The sequence below is a fragment of the Saccopteryx leptura genome, chromosome 4 (genome assembly GCF_036850995.1).
Source record: "Saccopteryx leptura isolate mSacLep1 chromosome 4, mSacLep1_pri_phased_curated, whole genome shotgun sequence".
Classification (NCBI taxonomy): domain Eukaryota; kingdom Metazoa; phylum Chordata; class Mammalia; order Chiroptera; family Emballonuridae; genus Saccopteryx; species Saccopteryx leptura.
Window position 1 is genome coordinate 139,353,180 of NC_089506.1, and position 18,540 is coordinate 139,371,719.

General features: G+C 35.1%; 1 protein-coding gene across 2 annotated transcripts in view; it reads right to left on the reverse strand.

Annotated features, from left to right (window-relative positions):
- Positions 1-18,540, reverse strand: part of EDIL3 (EGF like repeats and discoidin domains 3) — a 537,490-nt gene that overhangs the window by 108,284 nt on the left and 410,666 nt on the right. For both annotated transcript variants that reach the window (XM_066381791.1, XM_066381790.1), the window contains 3 exons: positions 18,080-18,235; positions 16,381-16,525; positions 11,094-11,278 (listed from right to left, as the gene is read on the reverse strand). In XM_066381791.1, coding sequence (XP_066237888.1) covers positions 11,094-11,278; positions 16,381-16,525; positions 18,080-18,235 — 486 coding nt within the window. The remainder of the gene's footprint in view (positions 1-11,093; positions 11,279-16,380; positions 16,526-18,079; positions 18,236-18,540) is intronic.

The following is an 18,540-nucleotide window of genomic DNA, read 5'->3' on the forward strand; positions in this document are numbered from 1 at the left end:
TGACTTCTTAAATAAGAAAAACTTCATTTTTATAAAATATTTGTAAAGTAATGCTTTTATAGTTCCACGTTTCTGTGGCTCAACGGCAGAGAATGCTACAAAATGTCTATTGTTTATCTTTTGTGTCCCATTTTACTGTAAAACAGTGACTATCTTAATATGAATTCTACATTAAAATTTAATGCATGTTAGTTATTAAAACCTCTCTCATTAGAATGAAGAGAGAGAACTTTACACCATGAATGCAGAGAAAGTAAAGCCAACATGTATAAACATTCCAACAAAAAACTTTATAATTCATATATTTAAGGATAGAAGTTTCAATGATGATTCTCTGTCATTTTCAGTGAGAGAGAACCATTTTAAAGAAAATTATCAGATGTTCTTTTCAATAAATGAGAAATTTTTCTACCACTTGAGTAATGAATAAGTATTTATGTACTGTTGTAAACTTCTCTAGCTAAGCCCTTTATCTCAGAGGAACTGTTTCTTAGCAGGCAAACTGTCCACACGTTCTTCTCCTTGCTCAGAGTAGTCACTGTAGAGAGCACATTTGATTCATGTCATGAGTTGACTATTCTTCAGGTACTAAAGTAATTCTGGGCTAACTTTAACTTATGTATGACATTCTTTCTAAAGATGAAATGAAAATAATGCTTTGAATTTTTTAGGCAATTTAAATGCTTGGCTTGTACAGATACGGACATAGAATTGATAAAATTGTTGGTGATACTGAGTAGGTCTATTACAAAATAGTAAATGCCCTGAATTGAAAAATCTATTTCCAAATGCATGTATTTTGCATATATTTTGCTGTACTAAAAGAATTATAAAATATTTGATAAAAAAAAGACTACTAAGGTTAGATTCGTTCGACATGATAGATGCAAAGAGTCGTAAAAATAGCACTCAACAGAAAATAGAGAAACTAGGTTTTAGGATGAAGTTCTGACATTTATATGATTAAACCTTATAGCCTCTATAAATTGTTTTTTCATGTTTTGAGACAGAATATTTTATACAAATAATTACATGTACCCAGATTATAATGAGAATACAGTGAAAATAACTATAAAAGCCCTTTGAAAACAACAAAGTGCTACAAAAATACAATGTAATTAATACAGAATATTCTAAAGTGGTTCATAGGGGTGTTAAAATGTGATAAAATAAGTTTAAAAATTACCAAATAAAATGAATCCCTTTATTATAGGATGCTTAAGAATCCTATGTTAATATCTATCTGAATCATTAAGAACAGAGAAGAGGATACACACTTGACTAAATATATTTTAGCACAAAATATTGGGTATTATAGAAGAAGTGTTCTTCAGGACACACTTTGGAAAGTGGTGATAAATTGATAATTTGAGGAGGAAAGCAACCTAATTTGTTTTAGAAACCTGCCTTTTTAGGATGAAGGAGTGATATACTATGCTCAATTAGGTCATGAGCAGATTTAGAAAAAGAGGGCAGTTTGTAAACTCTGGGTCTATAGTCAGGAGGACTGAATTCTGGTAACAGAAATACCTAAAGAAAAAGAACATCTAAAACAAAAAAAAATTGTGCGTCTAGATCAGGTACCAAGAAAGCTAAGATTTAGTTTAGCTATGACAGCCAGCTGAACGCAGGTGAACTGAGACGCAGGCCGTCAAAGTGCCATCAGGTGGCTCCGCGAGCAGGGTCAGAGTGAAACTTCCTCAGAGATGAAAATGAGCAGATGATAAAGAGGCAATGAACCTTCTGAGGGCAGGCTGAAGCTGGAATGTAAGGCCAAAGAGTGAATAAACCAAACAGCAAAGACCTGAGAAATCTCAGGTGAGAAGAGGGCATGAAGGAGGGACAGTCAAGAACGCACCAGGATTCATAGGAAGTGAGATCGGTCAAAAGGAGAGAGCAGTATCAGATATCCTGACAGAGCCAGGAAAGGGGCCTACGCGATGAGTTAAGAAGTGTAAACTCTGGTCGGTCTTGATCCTGAGACCACAGTCTGTCTCACATAAGAAAACTGATAGCTATTTTTTTTCCTAAACTACACACTAATTCCAGAAAGCAATTATTTGGAAGCTGTAGGAAGATATGTCCTTAGGCACATCTTAGAGAATCTCAGAGAATATTCTACCCAAATGTTAATACAGAAACTGGTGTGCTTAAGTGGACCTAACATTTCCAGGAGACATACTATGCCAGTGAACTACAGTAGCAGCATAAAAGAAAAACAGTAGAGATATAAAATTCGCTTCGCCGAGGCATGTTTTCCATACAGAAATGTTATTTTAATAGTGAAAGAGAAAATAAATGCAATGCTTGCTACAAATAAATTTATTTCATGTTGACATTAGCTGGCAAATAAATACTTCATGAACAGAGATATTTAATCATAAAGTGAAAATTGGATGACCTACTACTCATCATAGCATCACTAGCTTTAAAGAAAAATGACAGGTCTTTAGGATACACCAAAGCCACTGGACCAAGTGAGCTGAACTCATCAGAGTACAGGGCAAAGCAGCATTCTCTTAAATGTGGTGTGTACATAAGAGACAATCCATCAAATTGTAGAAAGAAAAAAAAATAGAATTTACATCCTGTTTCCTATTTGTTATAGAAATTACATTTTCTAAATATTTCTTGTGTGTTCAATGTTCAGTAACACTGTAAGGGTTATACAATTTTATAGTGTGGGACAGCAGATTTAGAGCAGTGGTCCCCAACCTTTTTTGGGCCATGAACTGGTTTAATGCTAGAAAATATTTTCACGGACCGGCCTTTAGGGTGGGATGAATAAATGTATCACGTGACTGAGACAAGCTTCAAGAGTGAGTCTTAGACAGATGTAACAGAGGGAATCTGGTCATTTCTTAAAAATAAAACATCGTTCAGACCTAAATATAAATAAAATGGAAATAATGTAAGTTATTTATTCTTTCTCTGCGGACCAGTACCAAATGGCCCACGGACCGGTATCGGTCCGCGGCCCGGGGATTGGGGATCACTGATTTAGAGGGCAAGCTGGATCCACAGATATTACAGAAACATTCCATCAAGACAGGCATGGCCAGAACTGTATTGGTCAGCAATAGAAGGGCTTCTTCATCTGCAAACATGACCGTGTGAACGGAACCACCTCACTCACTAAATGGTCTTTAAAATAATGTGGTAAAAATCATAAGAGCTTTCTGGCAGGTGTTGAGTTCCCCTTCCACTGCTGATTGGCTGTGCAATCTTAGCAAGCCTCTCACACTTTCCAAAGCCTCATAAAACAGACATAATTTAGTCAATGAGGGGGTTACTCAAGAAGACAAGTTGAGATCACTGGTTAAAGTTGATTCCCTTTTTATCTGAAAGACTTTACCAATGCTCAACTTATTTAAAATAGTATTCCCCAATTCTGAATTTTACCCACTGGCATATTTTCAGACCATACTTTTTAGAGAATAATGGTTATCATCCTTATAACTATATTTCATTAATACAAAGATAACTAATATGTCAAAAAAATAAAATTCCTTTGTACAGACAGGTATCAGAAGCTTTTAATTCTCATTATCATAAAAACATGAATGGACCTGCTGTGCACATGTAATTCTTATAAGTCCTGCTGTTCAGTTTTTCAATGGTTTCAAATACTGGTTCTGAGAAGAAGCACCCAACTCCGCACATATCTGTTTATTGTTTTTGGATATCTACTCCATGACAATTAGGGCATCAGTAATCATAAATGCAGACACAGACACAGTGTCAAATGTATCTTTCAGTTCCTTGCACCTGGCATTATATTTTGTTATAACAGGTTATCTCAAAAATATTTATTTCAATTTTAAAGGTTATAAAGCCATTTAAATAACCTCCAAACCACAAACCCTCCATCTAATTTTTAAGTACCTTTGCAAAACTGCTCTGTGTACTGAATTTAATATTTATTCCTTCCTATAGCCACTATTGCTTTGTGTATTTTTCATGATTTGTTATATGTAAGTTCTAGTTCATTAATACTTCACAATGGTTAACATGTCTCACTGTTTCATCTTAGGGAATTCTTTTTCAAAAAGTTGTTTATAGAGAGCACTGACCCAAAGAAATGAGTCATCATTAGAAAGAAAAGGTAAGAAAAATAATTTGAGTATTAAGGAGATACACCTCAAATATATGAGTTAACTTTTTTTTTTTTTTTTTCTGAAGCTGGAAAAAGGGAGAGACAGTCAGACAGACTCCCGCATGCGCCCGACCGGGATCCACCCGGCACGCCCACCATGGGGCGATGCTCTTCCCACCAGGGGGCGATGCTCTGCCCATCCTGGGCGTCGCCATGTTGTGACCAGAGCCACTCTAGCGCCTGAGGCAGAGGCCACAGAGCCATCCCCAGCACCCGGGCCATCTTTGCTCCAATGGAGCCTTGGCTACGGGAGGGGAAGAGAGAGACAGAAAGGAAGGCGGGGCGGAGGGGTGGAGAAGCAAATGGGCGCTTCTCCTGTGTGCCCTGGCCGGGAATCGAACCCGGGTCCTCCGCACGCTAGGCCGACGCTCTACCGCTGAGCCAACCGGCCAGGGCCATGAGTTAACTTTTTTAAAGATTATTTTTGAGGTTAAGTGGACAAATCTGTACTACTCATTAAATTATACAATGTCTTTTTTGTTAACATCAACAGATATTAGCACCCAATAATATTCTGATTACTTTGGATCAGACCAATCATCATTGAGATATTATTAGAATTTTAGTTGTGTGAGAGGCTTTAAAAGAGGAAGGTTCCCTGGGATGTTATCATTTTTGTAATATCCATATTTTAGATGAAAAAGAAAAAGCTGCGTTCCAAAATATTGATGTGATTTCTCAGCCCTCAAACCAGATTTTTGGACTTCAGCTTACGCAGTCAGCATACCACATTGATGCTGGGTGTTCTCTCCTTGCCCTGTGAGCAGTTTCCCTATAAATATCCTACTCAGTTTTGCTTTTTTATTAGTTTTTTGTATCTGGAAAATGGATATTCCCTTTGATATTGTGAAATTATTTTTTAAAGAAAGATAATTTACATTCGAAGCAAAGTATGGACATCTTTTGACTCATTTCATTCACTCTACAATACATTAACATTATGAAGGTGGAAACTTTCACAATCATCCATAAATTAAATTTTATTATTTACTCTTTTTTTAGATCTTCTTTATAACTGAATCCTTCATGTAGGTTTATTGTTTACTATGTTTAAAATTTTGGAAGAGTAACTTGGAAATCAGACTATTCTTTCATATTGACAAGTGCTTCCCAGTGGCCTAGAGGACCCTTGATCTTTGAAAATTCTTCCTCTAGCTCGAATGTAAGTAAATTGTTCAGAGGGCAAGAGAAGTTAATAGCTCTAAGGAAGTTATATATTTTATGGCTAGAATACACCCTTTTAAAAATCTGAAACAAACTAAATTAAATATGGCTTATTTAATTAGAAAGCTTAAATTCAATTACTTCCTTACACATTTCTGTAAAATCAGTATTGAAATAAAGTTGTATAGGGTTAGCTGCAATTTTGACAAAGGTCAACACTAATATGTATAGTTTAATAACTCATTTAATTCTACTGATTTTGATGAAATAACATGCAGACTATTTTAAATTAGCAAATGTTTCATGAAATAGACCAAAAGGTCATTTCCTAGGTGACACTGTGACATTTCCTTCCTGTTAGTCATTTATATTATACTTTCATTTATGAAATCTGAAAAGCTTTTCAATAGACTCAATTATAGATGATGAATTACCACCAATAAGGTAATGAATACACACATAAGTGTATTCACTATAAGAGAATTTATGTCTTTAACTATAATACATTTTTTAAAAAAAGTTGATTAGTTAATCCAAGTTAATTCAAAGAGTACTCATTTTTTATTTGCACCCATTATTCTACAATATTTCTTCATAATTAATGATTATCATCTGTAGTGCTTCTACCTCTGATAGAATGTCATTAAATACAACAATTTTGTGCTGAATTTTAATTAGTGTTTCTGAGTATAAATATTAAGGGAATTTACTCAATGTGCTGTAGCCACTGAAAATGGACATAAAAACACATAACCATTCTAATAAGAATATTATTTCAGTAGAGAACATGGCCAAATAACATAATGTTCATTTTTTAAATTATTAATAATATTATTACTATTCCCAGGTAAAGAGTTGAAAATTCTAATGCTACTTAGGTAAAAAAATAATTTTTTTGTTTGCCAATGCAAATTTATCCATAATTTTCAGTTTGCAACTGATCTAACAATATATAACTTTATATATTTCATAGTTTTATTGAAAATTTCCTTTTGAAAGAAGCAAAGAATAAATATGTAGATCTTCACTCTTGGTTAAAATTGGTGGCTGCAGAAGCCGCTGGACGGAGAAAGAAGGAAGCGACCAGTTGCTGGGTGCCTAGCCGTGCTTCTTCTGTTCTGTCTTTCGTCTTATTTAATCTGCCTTAAAATCCAACAAAATTTCTGGGTCTTTTGTTTAGAAACTAGCCCCCCCCCCCAAAAAAAAAAAAAAAAAAAAAAAAGAAACTAGCCCAAGAAGATTAATAGTCTTCTCCTAAAATAACTAAATGTTATTTTATTTTATAACATAGATTAAAATCTTGTCCAACTACATGTAAGAAATGTCCAGCTATTAGTCATAAATGATTGGTTTATGATCATTCAACCTAGATGTAAGATTTTTTTTAAAAGGCAGAAAATGTAATTTAACTAAAAAAAAAATCCCGTGTTTTTGAAAAACACTTTGGGGCCCTGGCCGGTTGGCTCAGTGGTAGAGTGTCGGCCTGGCGTGCAGGAATCCCAGGTTCGATTCCCGGCCAGGGCACACAGGAGAAGCACCCATCTCCTTCTCCACCCCTCCCCCTCTCCTTCCTCTCTGTCTCTCTCTTCCCCTCCTGCAGCCGAGGCTCCATTGGAGCAAAGATGGCCTGGGCGTTGGAGATGGCTCTGTGGCCTCTGCCTCAGGCACTAGAATGGCTCTGGTTGCAACAGAGCGATGCCCCAGATGGGCAGAGCATCGCCCCCTGGTGGGCGTGCCGGGTGGATCCCGGTCTGGCGCATGCGAGAGTCTGTCTGACTGCCTCCCCGTTTCCAGCTTCGGAAAAATGGAAAAAAAAAAACAAAAGAAAAACACTTTGGTAGGGCTTCTTGCTCAAAATATTAGAACATCAAACACATCAAAGTGATGAGATATTTTATCAGAGGTGTAAGAAATGCATGTCATTTAGGGCTGCCTGTGTACTTAACTCTTTTGCCCTGTATATGTAAGAAATAGCATAATGATTTCACGCTTAAAAGTAGCACAAGGAAGTTGCTAATCAGTTGGGTAAGATCACTTCTAAAAACTAATGCAAAGACATTGCTTAAGATGCTTAAGAAACTTATGATATTTAGACTGTATAAAAAAGACAGGAAGCATCTTCAGAGTAATAAGAAGAATAAAATGTTAAAGTGATATTTGAATATGTATTTCTTAAAAATATTTTTGGGGTTTCATTGAGAACAATTGTATTTCCAGACATTATCTGTTGAGTAAGTTTTGGAAACACTACATTGAAATAAAACATCTTTAGAGGGTTACTATATAGGTAGTATATAGAAGAAATTTCTTTATTTTTATTTTATTTGATTTGATTGCATGAGAGGCAGGAGGCAGAGAAAGACTCCTACATGCACCCTAACTAGGATCCACCTGGCAAGCCCCCTATAGGATGATGCTCTGCCCATCTGGGGCCGCTGCTCTGTTGCTTGGCAGTTGAGCGCTTTCAGTGCCTGTGGTGAAGCCATGGAGCCATCCTCAGTGTCTGGGGCCAAATTGTTCGACCCATTCTAGCCATGGCTGGCTATGAGAGGGGAGGAGAGAGAGTGTGGTAGAGAAGTGGGGGGAAGGGTGGGGTGGAGAAGCAGATGGTGGCTTCTCTTGTGTGCCTTGATTGGGAATTGAACTGGGACTTTCACATGCCAGGCTGATGCTCTACTGCTGAGCTAACCAGCCAGGGCCAGAATTTTTTTTTTAAATAGATAAACAAGAGATTAATAATGAAGTAAGGGAATTTAAATAACAGACATGTTTTCACTTATGAAGAACTATTTCTCAGAATTGATACATCTTAGTTAAAAACAAAACTAAAATTTATAAATTCAGGAACCTCAAATAAGGATAATAATTAACTCTATATCAACAATTTAAAAATAAAATCACCCCATGCATTATCTATAAAAATGTTAATCTCATTTTCAACAAAGACACTAACAATCATAGCAATGTACAGTTGAACAGATATTTTCTTGACAAGACAACACTAAAAATAGTAACAGTTCTGTAGCACTTTCCTATGTGATGTCAAGAGAAAAACATATATAAGAAGATGTCAATTTACCTTGCCTTGGAGATTCTGAATATGTTTTGACAACAAAAAATAGATATATACTAGAAGAACTGGTCCTTGAATTTATAGAAAATCTGTCACCAACAAAATGAGTGAATTTCAGCATGCAAGTGACTTTAAGAAGACGATTGAAAAACCATCTTAAAAAAATGTGATGGGTGTAGGTTTACATTGAAAAGTACACCCTGATACCTGTAAAAATATTAGTTTGATTCTATCTTTCTAAAGAAATCTGTCATTGATAATTGCTACATGTGGATATTTTTAGAGTCTACCAGTGTGCCTGAGTTACTTACAGAGTGTAAAATATTTTGTATTATTCCACATGACGTTTTGACTCACAGATGATATTTAATCTGAAGTATGACTAGAATTTTTCCAATTAAAAAATATACAGCAACAAAGAACAAGTTTAACTTTACCATTCAATTATAACAAACAGAAAGGAATGTTCCCATGGCTTCTTCAAATTGTCTCTGGGTGATGGGCACACAACACAATCAACAGTTCAAATGCTATAGAAATATTTACCTGAAACCTATGTACTCTTACTGATTAACGTCACTCTGTTAATTTAATTTTCTAAATAAAAAATTAAACTTAAAAAAATTTTAAAAAGATTTTAAAACTTTATAAAGGCTATGCATTATAGTAATTTAGTTTCTGTATTATAAAAGCCAGGTCTCTTTTTATTTTTTTCAGTGAGAGGAGGGGAGGCAGAGACAGACTTCTACGTGCTTCCCAAACGAGATCCAACTGAAAAGCTAGATCTTTAATATGAGGCTTTGGTTTTGTTCTTAAATATCATTTTAAAATTTGAGGAGATTAGCAGTTGGCCTCTTAAATCAGTCATCAAAATCATGTTGCATAGACCCAAATTAATAAATTCAATTATACTTTGAACTACACATTTATCTATTCATTAATTCAACAAATATTTATTGAATGTCTGCATGTGTCATGTATGGTGACAGGTATTTAGTTAGGTGCTGGACAACAAGTTAAGAAAGTCAGAAAGACAAATATGATCCCATCCCTCCCTGAGCAAATGATGAACCATGAATACACAATTTCCAACATAGTGTGATAATGCTATGAGGAATAACAGGTGACACGGTGGTATACAGCAGAGAACTTAAGTCAGATCTGGTGTGGGAGGGAGCTTGTAACAAAGCCTAATTAAAATTGTAAGTGTGGCTTACTTCAGATGCACCCAGAGAAACACATAACCAAACTGCCGCTGAAGGATTTCACCAGTGAATGGCCAGGATGCTGTGGGCAAAGCAGCTCTTTCCATTTTTTTCTCTAGGGAGGGGCATTTATAAAGAATGGGAAGAGAGTGATACTGTCTGGTTTGAGAGACTGAAGAAAATTTGTAAGAGTGGGGTAAGAGAGAAAACGGGGCCAAGACATGCACACTTTTAGGTTATATTTAAAAATTTGTACTTTATTCTGAGACTCATAAGAAGCAATTGAAAGATTTTCAAAAGAAAGTAAAAAAATTATTTGCATTTTGCAAAAAAAAAAATTATACTGTTAGAATTTGGCAAATAGATTATTAAAGAGTAAAACCATAAGCCAGAAAGCTGCAATTACCCAGATGAAAGAGGGTGGCAGCCAGGGGGTGACAGTGCCATGAGGAGGGGAGAACTGCTCTGGGGTTAGAGTGGTTACAATAGCAGTGCTGATTGAATAGTTGATGTGTGTGCAGTTAGTGAAAGTGCGGTTGGCAGAAATATAATAGGCAGAGGAAAGGTGACCTGAAGTCCTATAGGGAGCACTGGCTAGGAGGATGGAAAAAAACCAAGTATAATGTCATACAAATTAAATAAAAGAAATGGTCTACAAAACAGGTAATGTTTTAAGGACATGAATAGGGTGCTGCTCCCTTATGTGCCATGGTGATTTTTCATGCTATGTAATGCTTTACAGATGCATCACAAATAAACATTTGTTAAATGAGTGATTTAATTTCATAAGTACAGGGTTCTGGGAGGATAAATATATTTTAAAATAAAAATGTTTATGGACTAGTAAAAAGAGAAAGACATATATAATTATCTATAAAGCATGGTAGCTAATGAAAGAGCTCAGTAAAGATCTAGATCAATAGACAATGTAAGGGAAAGAAAAGTGAACATTTCTAAATGTGAGAATAAGGAAAAATGAGGCCGTTAGAAGAAAAGACTGCCTCTGCTTTCCTCCTATAATGTAGCTCTCTTATGAGAATGTAATCAAATTGCTCTATTGCCTAGCAACCACAGGAAATGAGCTAGTAAGTCGTGATTCCTGATTCTATGGGAACAATCTGCAGGTCAGTGGCATGATTTCCAGGTGATGTAGATTCCTGCTGTGATGCTTTCAACCCAATATTGACTGGAAGCATTAGAATGGAGGAGAGTTAAAATGCAAATGCTCTCCTAATCAAATTGACCTATGCATAGTATGATCTGGTACAGCCTGCTGCATCAATCTGACAGCGGCATCTATGAATCAACACTGGAGAAAAAAGAGCACAGACATGGCTTACTAGGAATTCTTGTTTTGCCAAATTAGTTAAGCCAAACAGGTAGGCTCATATAAATTAGTATGAAGGTAATGACTCTGGCATTCACCTAACCAACAGGAAATCTTTGTAAAGAAGAGACACAGTGGGTAGTGAATTTTGAAATTTGAAAATATTACCTGTAACCATTGCGACTGGTCGTTGTGGCCGGAGGTCCAGGCATTCACTTTGCCCTGCTTGTCCAGCCGCGCTTTCCTTGGCTCCCAAGCGAACATGTCCATGTTGAGAGTGCGGAAGGTGCTGGAGGCAGTGAGCTGATGGTCTTGTATGTGTCCTGACTTCATCCCCAGGGGCTCAGAGCAGCCTGGGGGGAAGGGGAAGGGCTCCATGAGAGACAGTTTATCACCCGGGAAGTTTCCTGTCTTCATTTTAGACAGGCAAGAGAAGAATAAACATAATGTTATTCATTCCCCCAAAGAGAGAGCATCTAATTTTTTTCTTTAAAGGCTATAATCAGAAACAAGTCTGCACCAAAATCGAGAAACAAAATAGCCAATTTAGGTTATTTTGTCTGAATATATTTTGGAAAAATTGGAAACAAGACAGACAATTCAATACTTTTCTGTGATAGATGATTTTGCAAAAATGAAAACAATACTGAAATACTTTCTCCTGTCTCATTAATGATAGCCTCATGACTGTTCCTTAGTTGTCAACAGTTTCATAGTCTTTTTAAAAATGGAACATTTTCTCACAAAATATGTTTCGTTTTCTTTTATTTGTTTCTGTAATACTGCAAATGAAAGTCTCCTTAGTACAAAGTCATTTTCACAAACGGTTCCAATGGTATATTCTAAACTGGACAGCATTTTTTTTCTAAGAAATATCTGTTAATCTTTATCACTGATTCTTATAGCACCAACATGGCTTCTTCTGGAAGGCAGGATGCTAATATCTATTCCCTGTATACCATGTGCCAGACATTGTGGAAGTGTAGGATTTAAACAAATACATTAAAGAAGAAAATAAGCTAATTCTAGCAAGTCTTTGTATATATTCTTATATTTCTATTATACTCAATTACTTCTAGTATTAGGTATTTTTGGAAGATTCTCAAATATGCCACATATGTGTTCACACTGCAAATTTTGGGGTTATCTGTTCTTGAAAAAGTGTGTTGTGCTTGTATATGTGTGTATTAATTCCCAATCTTGAATTACAATTGTGACAAAATTTCATCCACAAAGCCTGTATCAGGAAGTATGATCCTGTCATCACATTAGTTAGAGGTTCAGTTTTCCATATGTAAGACTTATATTTTGGCCAAGGAAACACAAGGTAAGTTTGATGATCAAGAAAGTCAAGATAAAAGGAAGCTTTCTCCAATCAATCCCATCTCCTCATAGTCATTTAGTTTCTGTGTGGATTTGTACCCATTATTTAATCACATTGTACCTGAGTTTGCTCATCTTTAAAATAGTGATAATAATAGAAACTACTTTAAAGGATGTGTTTTAAGAAAATACTTAATAAACAACGTATTTAGAAACAGTGCCAGTATACAGCTAGCGTTCAGTAAATGATAGCTATTTTTATTATTTCTGTAAAGCTCATTCCAACAGAAAACACTGGTAGGTCCACATTTCAGCAATCTATGAGTGCTAAGAAATCCTTTAGGACTGGCTGCAGTTTCTAAAACTAGGCCATTTTAAGTCAAGGTTCTAAAAGAAGTGGCTTAGAACTCCTCATTGATAAAAATTCTTAAGTATAATTACTTGTTTTCAGTCGATCTAAATAACTTCTTTCTTCTTGAGACTCTTTCATGTCTGCCTTAAACTCCACCTTCTAAGACAGGGGTCCCCAAACTTTTTACACAGGGGGCCAGTTCACTGTCCCTCAGACCGTTGGAGGGCCGGATTATAAAAAAAACTATGAACAAATCCTATGCACACTGCACATATCTTATTTTAAAGTAAATAAACAAAACGGGAACAAATACAATATTTAAAATAAAGAACAAGTAAATTTAAATCAACAAACTGACCAGTATTTCAATGGAACTATAGGCCTGCTTTTGGCTAATGAGATGGTCAATGTGCTCCTCTCACTGACCACCAATGAAAGAGGTGCCCCTTCCGGCGGAAGTGCGGTGGGGGCCAGATAAATGGCCTCAGGGGGCCGCATGCAGCCCATAGGCCATAGTTTGGGGACCCCTGTTCTAAAAAATGCCCATCCTATGCAAACATAACCAAAACTGTCATGGAGGGTTAGCCAATTATTTCTTAGTACAAGTCCTGTTGGGTTTCAGGATAGGATAAATATACTGTTAAGTCCATGATAAAAATAGCCTTAAATCCTCAATATAAGTTCTGGAGGAAGAAAGTTTTATAACAAATCTCAAAGACTGTAGGAAATTCTAGTCTTCATGACATGCTGTTTATCTTTAGACAGTTCTATGGTAACATACATTGTCTATATTATAGATTTCTGACCTGTTCTTCTATTGATCCTACCATGTCACTAACCCCATCCTGCCCTGTTATTGGAGTTTTTATAAAGCTGCTTGACTTGCAGAAGAGATACAAAGGAAAAGGAAAGGTGGTGATTTTTTCCTTTTGTGATGTAGCACAGTATATATATATGGGATAGGATGATTTTCCTTTGACCATTTTTGCTAAGTCATAGAAATCACTTCCCACCCATTTTGTTGTCTAGTACTTAGCCCAGAGGAAGTTCTGAATTATTTATTCAAAGAATGAATGAATGAGTATTCACTTAATTATGGTCATGATCCACTTTATTCTAAACGTCTTAAATCACATCTATTTCAGAGAATTTAGTGGATTTTCTGTTTAAGTATCTGGGAAAGATTACTGATTTTCTAGGTAGGCTTAGAGATCTTGTAACAGTTTACTGAATACAATAAGGCAGTCTTGGGCTTTGTAGTCTTGCATTGGGTTGCGGGAAATAGTTTGGTTCATTATATTACTGTTTATTTCCAAGTGTAATAGTTAAACTCTTCCAATTTGCCTCACAAATTTCCCTTCTTATCCATATGATTTCATAGGTACAAATTAATGAACACATTTACCAGCATGGATAGCACCTGAATAAATTGAAATATTAACAATTAAATTGATTATTTTTATCATGAGGTGCTCTAGCTTTTAAAAGTATACATCAAGTAATATTATTCTCTGCATGCATGTTCAAAATCAATTTGTGGGGTAGGGAGATAGGTATGGCTTCTTTCTGAATACATAAAATCTGTGAAGTGTCAGGTGTAACCTCTTGTCAAACTTGAAAGTAAAATACAATCACCTTTTTGGGGTGTAACTGTGCCATGTATGAGAGACTGACCCTCATGAATCAAATGACTGAAAAAAATGGGGAAGGTGATGTTGAGCAACTGAAAACCACAGGACTTGCAGCAAACATCATCATAGTGTGGCTTCTTCTTGATTGCTTTATGATGAATGACTTAGTGTTGACACCAGCCTGTGGTGATAGAGTGACGTGCAATATAAACACTGGGTAGCAATAATTCTGCTGAGATTTACTGGTTGTCAGTAAGCTGGTTTGAATTAGCAAAATAAGGAAAAACACTCCTGTTGGGATAATTAATAGAACTAAAACCATATGTTGGCTGCTTCATAAAAGGCACCCATATTTAATGTGAAATATGATTCTTAAAACAGAGTCACTCTGCTAGTTAAACGTCTCTAATTACTTTAAATGTAATGTGTTCATCTAACATTTGTTTTTTTTTTTAATAGCACCTTTTATTTGCTTAAAAATCATTGCTTTTCTCAGTGTCACAAATAAACCTAAGATGGAAGGAAATATAAAGTATACAGTATAACTGATATGCAACCTCTTGAAATGAATAAATAGTTCTCAGTTGTTCTGTTGCAGGGATGTGTCCTCCTCTTTTTGAAACTAAATAGTATAGCATGTCCGTAAAGTCATGGTGCACTTTTGACCAGTCACAGGAAAGCAACAAATGATAGAAATGTGAAATCTGCACCAAATAAAAGGAAAACTCTCCAGTTTCATACCTATTCAGTGCAGTTCGATGTGAGCTCACGCACAGATTTTTTAGGGCTTCTACAGACTTGTCATTGACTGATGGCCTTCCAGAATAGGGTTTCTCCACCAAACTGCCGGTTTCCTTCAACTGCTTATCCCACCAAGTAATGTTATTCCTATGTGGTGGCACTTCGTTATAAACGCGTCGATATTCACATTGCACTTTGGTCACAGATTGGATTTTAGCGAGCCACAGAACACACTGAACTTTCCTCTGTACTGTCCACATCTCAACTGGCATGGCCATGGGCTGCTCTGCTGTATACACAGTGTTAAGTCATCATCTGCTCATGCGCACATGCTGCCACATCATCCTACAGAAACTGGGAGGGTTTTCCTTTTATTTGGTGATTTCACATTTCTATTGTCTTTTGTTACTTTCCTGTGACCAGTCAAAAGTGCACCATGACTTTACAAAACACTGTATTATTGTTAAGTTTGACAAAGCCTTCATATTTGAAGTTTATACTAGAAATTGGGGCAAATTTGAATTATTTTTTCAAAACACAGTTGTTAGAACAAAATACTTTCAGGCCACAGTAGCAAAGATTGTTTATAAATGTTGATGCTAGAATTATAAGAACCACCACCAAAAATATAACTCAGCGAAATGCCTAAACAAGATTTTTCATTTAGGTCAGAGTCTAGCTGTTCTGAAATGGGACCACTGTGAGATCCACACATTAAGTTTTTATCTTTATATCTAACAGTGATGCTCTTGGTAGACAAGGATTATTTAACACTGAGTCCTTTGATAGATTATCTTTGATTTGGTTTATCACTATTTGTACAATAAGCAAGATGGTAGTAGATAAGAATGATCCAAGAATGAATTTATAGTAACAATCCTGTTATTGAAAAATTGTCTCCTTGGGAAAAATGATAAATTTACATGTTTCATTATAAAAAGAAATACTCCAAAAGCCAAGTTGATACAAGTAGTTGGACAATGATAAAGCTTATTTTTCTATTGTATATATTCTAAATGTAACTGCAATTTATGAAGTCAGTTTATTAAATTTTTGTAACAAAATATAAATCATAGGTACTATTAAAAATGAGACATTTAAGTAAACAAAAGTTTCTGGGGAGAATTTGTTGTATTTTCATTGACCACTCAAAGAAATGCACTACTTCTTCTGTGTCTGCTCTCTTCTGTTTTAGAACTTTTTTTCCTACACACACACACACACACACACACACACACACACACACACACACACACACACACACAGTTTCTCATTGAACCATGCCCTAGACATTTTAGAAGAAATGAGTATCTACGGATGCTGAAAAACTGCAGGTTCGTAGTAAACTACATACTATTATATGTTTTATCTTTAAAGAAAATAATGAAATAGCTAATATGAGACTCACCTGATAGTTCACATCCAAGAAGCTCCATTCTCAAAGTACAGTGTCTTCGACATACTTGGGGATAAAGTCTTACATACTGAGCTTTTATGGGGGGTGTGAAAGAGTTAGCATAGGGTGTGTTGTTATCAACATTTCCACGAAACACCTGTGTAAAGAGATAATACAGAATTATAATTATTAATCATAATAGTTCCTTTACCTATTTTTATATATTGATCTTATATCCTACCCAATATAATCTTTCCAAAAAATAGATTAAATAATTTGGGGGTCTGGAACATTTAGGAATCACCTAGCCATCAGCTGAATATATAAAACCTAAGCTTAACTATTAAAGTTAAAAACTACTATTGCTGACAGTATGAACTATGTTTTACTATGAGTGTATTGCCCATTTTAAGCCCAGTCTTTCAGAGCCAGGGGTATGCTTTTCTTTTTTCTGAGCAATGAGAACTTTAAGCCTTTCAACTTAATCTGGGTCTCCCTATCTTGCTATTAGTATCTATCCTTTTATTTCCTTTAGGAACTCATCTTTCCAAGGACTATACCTCCTGTTCACTCAGGCTCTCTAATGCTATGAGCAAAAAGAAGTATGATGCTTTAAGGTCTGATTCCTAAGATTACTTCCTTATTATCCAGTCCCAGATCACTGGATAAGAGACTCATAATTCTTTATATCTACATCTCCAGGGGAAAATTATATTTCCCTCTAAAAATTAAAGGTTAAGTGTGTTATTTTTAATTTCTTTAAGTCTCATTTTTATTTTGCCTTTTATATAACCTGGTAATCAGTATTTTTATTTAAACTCATTTAAGAAAGTAATTTTTAAAGCCTGTCATTTATAATTTGTTAAGTCTAGTCTAATGAGTTCTTTTTAAATGGCATGAGATACAGGTTGTGATATTTTTTTGAATTAAAAAATTTAATAAAAAATTAATAAAAAATTGGGAATATCATAAAAGGTAAAAGAAACATTGAATATTTATTTCCTTTAAAATACATTATTCTGCTAAATGATAATATATTTCTTCTAATATTAAGTGTATAAAGCTATACATCTTTTCTATCATTTGGTATTTTTCTTTTAAAATAATATTTTTTTCTTTACAAATAATAGTTTTTTTATCTTTTTTTTCTTTTTTTCTTTATTCATTTTTAGAGAGGAGAGAGAGAGGGAGAGAGAGAGAGAGAGACAGAGAGAGAGAAGGGGAGAGGAGTTGGAAGCATCAACTCCCATATGTGCCTTGACCAGGCAAGCCCAGGGTTTCAAACCAGCGACCTCAACACTTCCAGGTCGTCGCGTTATCCACTGCGCCACCACAGGTCAGGCACAAATAATAGTTTTAATGTATAGTTATTTGGTTATGGAAAGTGCTAATCTGTCAAAGCAATAAAGTAAAATTGAAATGGACTATTGTTAAAAGAAAACAAGTGTCACACACACATTGTTAACTATGTGATAAAGTGTGATAAAGTGTTCATAAGATCACGAATGAAAATCAGAATAAGTCTTAAATGGTAGCCAGTGTATATTTTTAACTTGAAAAAACACCTTACCCTTTTTACCTCACTAGTCTAAAAAATCATAAAATTCTTTTCAACAACATAAAGCTTCTGCTGAAGACTCAGTATTCATTTGGTAATCAATGGTTATTAGTGAAATTTGAATTTTAAATTAGCATGTTAAGTCATTCTTACCATGTCTTCATTGGTGCCTTTCATTTTGTACATTGTCCAACTCTTTCCATCATTACTGTAGGCAATTTTGTAGGATTTTATATATTCTGGGCTTCCAATCCTCTTGGCACCTTGGGTAATCACACCAGTAACTCTCATTTTTCTTTGTAAATTTATCTGAGGATACAAGATAATTAGTGGTTATCTCATTGCTTTCCGGATAACAATATGGATATTATCCATTTTGAGAATGAAAGATTTTTATCAGTATATATTTAAAAAATATATACTGTATATATTAAATATCAGTATATATTAAAAATGATATTAATTTTCTTGTACTTTTTAAAACGTAAATATTAAATATATATCAAGTTTAGGTTCAAAATCTTTCTCTAATGGAATACCCTTTCCAAGGAGAGCAGTATTTGTGAATAAACTTTGAAAAGGGCAATGGGTCCCAAAAATATTACGTATAGAAA